The 9,703-nt window shown below is 42.4% G+C and overlaps 1 protein-coding gene across 1 annotated transcript; it reads right to left on the bottom strand.

Annotated features, from left to right (window-relative positions):
- Positions 1-922: 922 nt before the first annotated feature.
- On the bottom strand, positions 923-6,645 carry Ndufaf4 (NADH:ubiquinone oxidoreductase complex assembly factor 4). Its single transcript, XM_059255698.1, has 3 exons — positions 6,445-6,645; positions 6,076-6,179; positions 923-2,598 (listed from the first exon to the last, which is right to left on the bottom strand). Exons 1-3 carry the CDS (start codon positions 6,578-6,580, stop codon positions 2,314-2,316), a joined length of 525 nt encoding a protein of 174 aa, XP_059111681.1. The 5' UTR covers positions 6,581-6,645; the 3' UTR covers positions 923-2,313.
- Positions 6,646-9,703: the final 3,058 nt, after the last annotated feature.

The following is a 9,703-nucleotide window of genomic DNA, read 5'->3' as shown; positions in this document are numbered from 1 at the left end:
GGATAACCTATCTCTTATGGTAGAATATTACCAAACCCACTGCAGACTTCTTAGTGAACAGCTTTTCTCAGCTCCTTTTCACTAACCCCAAACCTGGGCATTCTTTTCTTCTCTCCTCCTTATTCAGTTCCCTTCCTTCAAACTCAGTTCCCCATTCCTCACCTTTCACAAAAAAACTAGACCCAAATACTGCCTGCCCCAGTACCAGCATACATTACAGTCACTGGCCATTTTTAGAACATCCCTGATCTATAATCCAACCACTCAGCGACCTCAATTATGATAACCAAGTCTTTCACAACAGAGAGGGCTTAGACATCCGTTAGCCCAAAGCTCCACAAAGGACTTTCATACAAGCATGCATTTGAGCAGTCTTGGCCTTTTATGCCCAAGCAATCTGCATATCATTTCACATAATTCTTACAACCTCCAAAAAGGCAATCCAGGGTAGCAGTCAGTACAAAATATTCTATTTAATTTTCAACATTCCCTAATCTCTGAAGTTACTGAAGTTCCCCAGGATGCAACTTTCCCAGGAAAACATTAACTTCATGTCTGTGATATATGTTAACCAAATTAATACATATAACGCACCTAGATTAGCACCTGGTACATAAACTGCTCTTCAAACATTTGCAATTGCTGGCTTTAGAGTCGAGGACAATTCAGACATAGCTAGTAATAGAACTGAAATCTAAATTCCGTTATCCCAAACGTGAAATCCACGCAACTTCTGTGACACGAAATAAAAAGCACAACAGGCTGAAATGTAAAATGGAAGTATTTTATTGTGATTCCACATAATAGAAACCATATTACCTAATCTGCCTAAGCACACAGCAAAAATGAGTCAAAAGTAGCAGTACTGGTGATTCAAGTATTCATTATGAATGAAAAGAGGATGGTTTTAACTGATTGAGTTTTCAAATGCAATTTTGCACTGATTAGAATTAGTGTGTTCTCTTAAACTTCTGTATTGAACAACAAATGACTAGGTATAGTTTATTCACTGGTACTAGATTTGAAAAAAGCTTACAAACTTCCCTTTTACTTCCTGTCTTTGCTGTTACAATTGCCTCATTCTATCACCACACTGAATTCCTCTCCTTTTCCACATCATTTCCAGGGGAATCTTGAGGGAAATTAATCTGTCTTCCCTTGAAAGCATATGGACAATACCAATTCCCCCAACCTCCATTCCATCCTTTTGAAATGTGTTTCTTTTTGGCATAATAGAACAAAATACTAGTAGGATTTTGAAAATCTAAATTCTGGCTCCTTGTACCATAAACTACAAACAATTCAGTCACATGCTCTTTAGACATCCACCTTAACTACAAGAATTTGTATCTGCTTGGTCCTTTGTCATTTATTGTCACCATTGTCCTGGAACTCATACAAGGTGCATTATACTTTTATAGCAATTAAGTTACAGAGAGGCCAAAAAATACAGCCAAGAACTCACAGGTATAACATGCCATATTACCTCATCTGAGATTCTGTTACTGGAGTGTGTTATGCTCCCGAGTTTACGTGAATGAACTGGTAATTTCCCATGTCCTTCACGAACTGTATTTTTATTTTTCTTGCTACATTTTCTCCTAGAATGAAAACAGGTATAAACATTTGACCATGGGATTCGGATCCTTTTAATGGTTCCTTACATATTTCTCTTATTTCTAAATTAGAAGTTATTTGTCCAAATAGTTCTAAGTACTGTCCATCTCTCCAAAAGTTACCTCTTTCTATTTGTCAAAAGAGAGACTGCTGACCTGTTACAGAAAGTTATTTTCTACTCAAAACCAATTCAAAACATAAAAATTCTCTAGAGTGGTAATAAATATTTTTCTGCTTTTGTACTCAGTTTTCTCTCTTTCTTCATTTGGGAAATAGTCACCATGTCTCATTGCTGAGAATCTTTCCCGAACAAATGCCACTCTTACAGGAATCAGGAGGGCTCTTGCTTCAGTGTCTCCTACAAAGAACAAACAGTCCAAAGCTGGAAAGTGAGACTTAATATTAAATGATTTGGGCCACAGGACCAATTTAAAAGCTCATGTGTCTAAAATGACACATTACCTCTCTTACTTGTAATTAATTTATACATGGGATTAGCCATGCTGACATATACCAAGGAACTACACATACATAAATTAAAAAAAAAAAAAAGAACATTCTATGAACAATCCTGAAGAGGTCAAAGAGCACTCAAAGTAGGGGCATTCAGTGCACAGTAACTTGTATAATTTAATACACTAAAAACAAGGACACAGAGCTTGGGAGTACACATAGGATGTTGTTTTACGATTTTCTTCATTTTGACGATATTGTTTTCCTGTCTTCAGGAGGGAAGATCTTGACTTCAAAAGTAACAAAATATTTCAGAAGGGAATTTACATCTTTCAGTTCTAAATAGTACTCTTGGGCAATTTTCTCAGCAGTCCACGTTTCTGGAGAAAGTTTATGATTATTGAGAAGTGTCAATGCTTCTACAACAGAAATTTTGCCTTTGGGAATGTCCATGACATTCTTATCCAAGTGATGTCCGATGGGAAGTCTGAATTCCTTCGGTTTTTGCTGTAGTTCACCATCTTTGACCTAGTACCAAAAAAAGGGCTTCAGGATAAAAGATTTACACTCCCATGAGTCTGAAGTCTATACTGTTTCTTTTCAAATAAATCCATACATACTTCCTCAAACTGTATTTTCTCATTGTAGTTGTCTTTTCCTAACTATAGCTTGCTCTAAGAAATGCTCTGTAAAATTGTAACTGAATGCATGTCATGTACTCACCTCCACTGAGCATTATGAATCTGAAAATGTGAGATACAAAGGTTCTAAAATCTAAAACTTCTAAATTCCACCAGGATGCCCCAAGTAGAAAATTTCACATCTAACTTCCTGATGATCAGCAGTCAAAATGCAAGTACACTAAGAATAACCCCTCAACTTGCCTTCAGGCTTTGTAAGTTGTATATGACATATAAATGAATTTCATGATTAAAATTGGAAACTACCACAAAGATGCTTCATAATGTACATACAAATATTCTAAAGTCAGATGTGTACGACTTCTGGTCCTAAGCAGCTCAGGTAAGGAAACCTCAACTTGTATATCAAAAGAATGGGAGTTGATTAAAGTGGCCCTGTTTCAGAAGAGCGGCATCCTAACAATGCTGTAATAGCTTACTTGAAAACTTTTCCATCCTTCCCTCACTAATGAACTGTGACCTCAATGTCAGATGAAACAAACTTTTTCTTTCTTCTCCTAGTTGCTCTGGTGAGTCTTATTACAGCTCATCACCTAAGCTGTTCCAAACACTCCCTTTTTCTTTTCAGTTTCAACTGCACCTGCCAACACACTTCTTGGCCAACATATAAAACTGTATCTTCACTACCTTTTCAAAACTCTCCAACCCAAAGCCTCTTTAAATCAGTCCTGTAACTAGAGTTAAAGCTAAAATGATAAATCCGCCCTAATGACCCCAGCTGCTTTATTCAGAGGCACTCTTCAGAAGTCACTTGAACTAACTACAGCAGCTCACCATACCTGACTCAAACTGCTGACTCTAATGCACAAATCAACTTTGAACTGCCAAGGCCCTGCCCCTCAGTTTCCTTGTTAAGTCTTCCCTAGTTTTCCATCCGTACTTCCAGGTTTCTTCCATTTTCCTAGTGGCTCTTGTCCCTTCTGCTGCTCATTAAGTTCCTACTACATTTTCTTTGTCTTTACTTTTTTTTTTTTGGTGACAGGGTGTCATGTACGCCGGGCTGGCCTTGAATTTCTGGATCTTCACTCACTCCCTACCTCCCATTTTGGCCCACATGTAATGATATCAAAATCTGTGGCTCCAAACCAAGACCTTTCTTTGGATATTTAAGCCCCAAATCCCTAATGGGCATCGCTACTTGGACCTGTATACACCTCAACTTCAGAGTGTCTAATACTGAACCTACCAATCTACCTGCTTCCAAGTCCATGTTTAAAACTCTGTATCTAATCTATGAACAAATACTGTTCATATTATCTCCCAAGTCTCTCTTGATCCCATTCTCTTATCCTCTATACCACTAAACCACCCTAGACCATGCCAGGGCCACGTGAAGGAACTATCAAAAGACATCTAGCAGGTTTCTTCTACCTAGACAATTCTGTTCCCTCCTAACTCACTCTCAAATCTAACAGCACTTTTTCCCCACATTAAACTCTTCAATGACTCTCCAAAGCCCTTCTGATATAACTACATCTGCTTCGCATGCACTTTCATATCCAGCTGTAATCCAAATCCTTCACTTTCCCCAGGCCACGTACACTCTAACCAGTCTCCAGACCACCACCCATTCCACTTGCACATTCCCACCTGAGACTCCCACTCATAAGTGCCTTTGACTCCCTAAATCTCAAAGTGTCTCGCATCTTCCAAACCCAGTAGATCCACCTCCAGTCCATATATACCAGATTTTTCTTTTCCCTTCAGCATTTTGTATTAAAAAAATTTTTTTAATGAAATTGAACATCCTCTCTTCATTTAGTAGAAAGGCAGAGAATTACAAATTCCACATAGAGATACAAAAAAAAAAAAATTAAGAAAAAAAGAAACTGAAAAACTAATTCCTAGCAGAAATAATAACTAGTAATATAGGGCTAGCTACAAAATAAAAATCACTCATTTTCCCATATATTAAAATTAGGGGATGAAAATTCTACTTCATAGAAACAACTTTCCACTCTTCCTCAAAGACTCAACAATTAAAGGATGTTAATCTTTCTCTAGTTAACCTATGAATCCTAATCTAACTACAGTCCAATCTAAACAAGGCTTAATAAAGACACTGACAGTGTGATTCCAAGTTCATTTAGAAAAAAATCATTTGAGAAGAGACAAGCAGCTTTTTAGGTCCTAACAGTCACCAGGATGTATTATAGAGCCCTATTAAATGAGGTAGTATGCATCTAGTGGTAAGAAGCAAAAGCAAATAGCACCACTAAGTCTATAAAGAGAAGAAGGGAACGGAATTAGTAAATCAATTACACATTTAGGTGACTGGCATATATTTGAAGAGGTGAAACTGATCTCTTCTACTAAACTCTTATACTAAACACCAAGCAAATATCTTTACATAAAATCACAAAAACACATGCTCAGCATAAATGAGAAACAGTATTTCTAAGTACTGCTCAGTGTCAGCTTAAAAATAACATACTATCGCCATCAATCAATGCATCTTTAAGAGAGAATCTGGTGATTACTAAACCCTACAGTCACTATTAAATTATGAGTATTAGATAAGTAACTGTAACTGTGTAGTCTTTTGCCTACTATTTGGCAGTACAAAATATTTTAGAATGCAAAGAACTTTGAGAGCTGTGGCTGGCACTTCTCTATCACTTAATCTAACTCTGCACCTTAATCACGATGGTCGCCTCCCTGATTCCAACTTGAATTCACACTCCAGGCCCAGGTCTAAATGTCACTTCCTCAAGCAGTCCCTACTCCCCCAGGGCCTGGAATCACACTGTAGTTGTAGAGCTGCTCATTCGCTTAATGTCTGTGGCCCCCAGTATCACAGGCCTCAGAGAGTAAGACCATGGTCGGTTCTGACCACTACACATAAACACTTAAGCCCCATCATGTGACATGCCTACCATTCCAGCGTATCATATGAACTGACATATAATATTTACATATCCTGTCCGGATACACCCTTAAAAATACAAACATGCCCCCACAAACCCCTCAACAGAAGCTGTCGTTAAGGTAAGAGCACCTCAACCTATAGACATGAAAAGAGCTCTGAAGCCATCTTTTGTCACTCAGCTAACCACTAAAGTACCTCAACCAACCCTACAACTTCTGAGATCACCCTTTCACACAGGTGCATTCAATCAATCCCTGTTGGCATTCCCTAAGTATCCAGGGAGCCAAGCCCTGCGGCTCAGCCGCTGTGCTCCCCACTGACACTTCCTCCCCTCCCCCCACACACACTTTGCACTGTCCCCGGTTGCCCTGTTTTTCTTGATCACTTCCTCAGACCTCCCACATGAACCATTGACTTAATTAATGCATACGTTACCGGCAAGGAAGACATGGGATCTCTGGAATCGACATAGACATCTTTCAGTAACAACAGCAGCTCGTTATCTTTTCTAGAAACTTCCTCTTTGATCTCTGGATGCTCTAAGGAAAGAAAAGAAGGCCACAACTTTTACTTATTTATTTATTTATTTAAAGGAAACTGTCTCGAAACCCGTAAACGCGTAAGACGATTTTAAATTTTTCAAAAGAAACAAATCATCGGGACAGCTAGGAGAGGGGACCCCCGGCGGGGCAAGGGGAGCGCGCGCGCTGCCCCGAGAGCGCCGGGATGCCAGGCGCCGCCCCCGTGCCCGCGCGCGCGGGGACGACCTCAATGTCACGGGAGGCCCGGGAGGGGCGGACTCACGGCTCAGCTGCTCGCGCAGGAGGCTGCGGGTGGACGGGTGCTTGGGGGCCGTGGAGGGCTTCATCCTGCTGAGCTCCCGCTCCGCCCGGTTCTCCAGGTTGAAGTTCCTGAAGGCGCGGGTCACGCGAGCCCCCATCTCTACATCACGAGGCCCCGCCGCGGCTCGCCGCGCACGTGGGGGCGGCGCCGGCGCGGGTGACCTCTGTGCGCACGGAGCATGCGCGCGCCCGGGGGTCAGGCGCCGGGAAGCCGCCGAGGACGCGCTCGTCGCCCCCTGGCGGCCCGGAGGACGCACGCTGGGTTCCGCCGCCGCCGGCCTGCCGCGGGGGCGCCTGCGCAGACCCGACGGCGTTGTCAGGGACGCTCGCGGTGAGGGAGCCGCGCGGCTGCAGCAGCCCACGGGACGGCACGGTTGCAAAATTCCGGGCTGAGAAAGTCTAGGGCGGAGATCTTGCAACCTTTTCAAAGGTTAGTGCAGAGGGTCAAGGTTCTGAACTTAGCCTGCCGCTGCTTTTGAGAAACGAAAATGAGGAATCTTCGTTCGCAGCCGCTTTTCCACTTTGACAGCTCTAATTGTCCGGTTTCTTGCCTGTGCACTCCACAGTTTTTTGTTTTGTTTTCTTCTTCCACTATCTTGACACCCATTTTCCAGTTACATTGTTCCTAATGCTATGAATTTTAAGGTTTCCTTTCTTACTACTAATTTGACCTGTTCCTCCATGAGCACCGAATCACCCTGCTCCTCAGCTCTGCCGCCTCTCTGAGTAATCTTGAGTGAGCCTGATGTAACTTGTGCTTTAATAGTGTATTTGGAAAAAGTAAACATTACATATTGTTTCTTCCCTTCCCGTCCTCCTCCACCACCCCTTCGTTTCTCCCTTCCTTTTCATTTCTGAATGGATTCCTCTGATACTGATGTTAAGATTATTTAGAAATAGTGAAATCGACCCATAAAGAAATATTGTGATCGACCCATAAGTTTTTTTAAAGCCCACCAACAAGAAAATATGTTTCCTAATTAATAATATTTCTCCTAGACCGCAGTTGCAAAAACTTAGCCTGTTTGATTAAGTGAAATAGATTGGTTGTGTCTAACCAATTTAAAGCAAACGGGGGGGGGGGGGGGCGGGGATTTAATTTTCTAAATGACTATTATTAATTAGACTGCAACACCATCATAGGGAAAAACATTAGAGGGTAAAGTTATCATTGCTTATCATGAAACATTTCTCTGGTGGCTGCTATAAGGAATATATTGGAAGGTGTAATATATAGAAGTGAAAACCTGTGTTCTCTGAGTTAATTGGTTAGTTATCCTGAAGGTGGCAGGCTGCTCCAAGATTTCCATCTTAGAGCTTTGAAGCAGGTTCGTAATTCAGTGAATTTTTTTTAAGCCAGTTTCTCTGGGTGCCAAGAAATGTCCGTTGGCTTCATTAAGCTTATTGTGTGCTTTAAGAATTATAGTAGCAGTTCCATTCACTGCCTGTTAAAGTATTACAAAAGTGAAAATCTCCTTTTCATCTGATTCCACCAAACTGAGGGCAACAAGAAAGTAACCTTACACAGGAGTTTCCCACAAGTGCAGGACAGCAGATAGCACAAAGTTAAAGATTTTTGGGTTTTCACATTTAGGCAGAGCTTGGATTTGACACTGAAAGAGCATCCTCAGGTGAGCCACGTGCTTTGCCTCACCCTGGCTTGGGATTGCAAAGTCCTCAAAGGCCAAATCAAGGCCCACAGACTCCAGCAGAAACCACCCTTGGCTGTCCTATTTGGTAATCATAATGGAAATAAATCCTTAACCATGCATGCATAATCCCAGCTCTTCTTGTCAAAATACACAAAATAACAGCAGGTCTGAACTTAAGAATTCCCCTCTGGCCTATGTTTAAGGATTGAAAGCAGGTCCCCAGGGAAAGCTAGAGGTATGCTTTTCTCTCAGCCAAGTGCTGGAATAGGGCTGATAGGTGGTAATGAGTTATACTAATGATCTCCAAGTGTTACTGACACACTGAAATACTAGTTTTTTGAGAAGAGACATTTCCTTTTGCTTTGTTTTGTGCTATATCCACACAGGATGTTAGGACAAAGTAGGTACTTATTTATTCTAAGTTCAGTTTCAATTGCTGGCTAACATGCTCTTTCCGTTATTGCACCCAGGAAGGCTGGAACTTAGGTAGGAATTGCGTCAAGGGTTTAAAATGCCATCTGTCTTTGCCAGGCCATAGCAGCAATAAGAGTCCCCAGGCAGTCCCTCCATGCTTCCCTCGCTGCGCGGCACTTTCCTCTGGTTGAAATATTGCCTCCTAAAGCAAGAAGGATGCTTAGAAGACTCGGGAAGTAAACAGACCTCACAAGTCTGGGAAAGCTGAAGCCTACATGATCCAGCAAGCCATCGGACCAGCCTGGGAGAGGCTTGCAGCTGTGGAACTGCCTGCAGGTCACACACAGAGCTCCAGCCCTGTAATGCTGGAACTGCCTGCAGGTCACACACAGAGCTCCAGCCCTGTAATGCTGGAACTGCCTGCAGGTCACACACAGAGCTCCAGCCCTGTAATGCTGGAACTGCCTGCAGGTCACACACAGAGCTCCAGCCCTGTAATGCTGGAACTGCCTGCAGGTCACACACAGAGCTCCAGCCCTGTAATGCTGGAACTGCCTGCAGGTCACACACAGAGCTCCAGCCCTGTAATGCTGGAACTGCCTGCAGGTCACACAGAGCTCCAGCCCTGTAATGCTGGAACTGCCTGTAGATCATACACAGAGCTCCAGCTCTGTAATGCTGGAACTGCCTGCAGGTCACACACAGAGCTCCAGCCCTGTAATGCTGGAACTGCCTGCAGGTCACACACAGAGCTCCAGCCCTGTAATGCTGGAACTGCCTGCAGGTCACACACAGAGCTCCAGCCCTGTAGATTAGAGTGGTTTTTTAGTGTAGCAGCGGCCCCTGAGTCATCCCTACTCCTTTAATATATTCCTATAGGTAACCCCCAACAGATTCATCATCATGCCAAGTTGGACTTTGGTGGAATTACTGCTTTCTTTTTTTGTTGGTCCCTAGATAAGGTTAGTAGACATTTATTCATGTCTTCCCAAAAAGCGCCAGTTACACACCATTCATCCTCCTCAGCTGTTCTGTCTGCCTAGACTCTTACCACTACACACCCCTTCCTTTGAACACACTTCTATGACCTACAAAGCATTTTAGAAACTATACTCAGGAAACAGGTGAATGGAGCACAAGAAAGACCCCAAAGGT

The sequence above is a fragment of the Peromyscus eremicus genome, chromosome 2, assembly GCF_949786415.1.
Source record: "Peromyscus eremicus chromosome 2, PerEre_H2_v1, whole genome shotgun sequence".
Classification (NCBI taxonomy): Eukaryota; Metazoa; Chordata; class Mammalia; order Rodentia; family Cricetidae; genus Peromyscus; species Peromyscus eremicus.
This window is presented reverse-complemented; position numbering and strand designations above follow the sequence as displayed.

What these genes read in the sequence shown, in the direction of transcription:
- Ndufaf4 (XM_059255698.1), bottom strand. Translation starts at nt 6,580, where the DNA reads ATGGGGGCTCGCGTGACCCGCGCCTTCAGGAACTTCAACCTGGAGAAC. An exon ending in CCTGCGCGAGCAGCTGAGCC is followed by an intron (nt 6,180 to 6,444) that starts GTGAGTCCGCCC and finishes TTCTTTCCTTAG; the next exon opens with AGCATCCAGAGATCAAAGAG. An exon ending in ATCCCATGTCTTCCTTGCCG is followed by an intron (nt 2,599 to 6,075) that starts GTAACGTATGCA and finishes TTTTGGTACTAG; the next exon opens with GTCAAAGATGGTGAACTACA.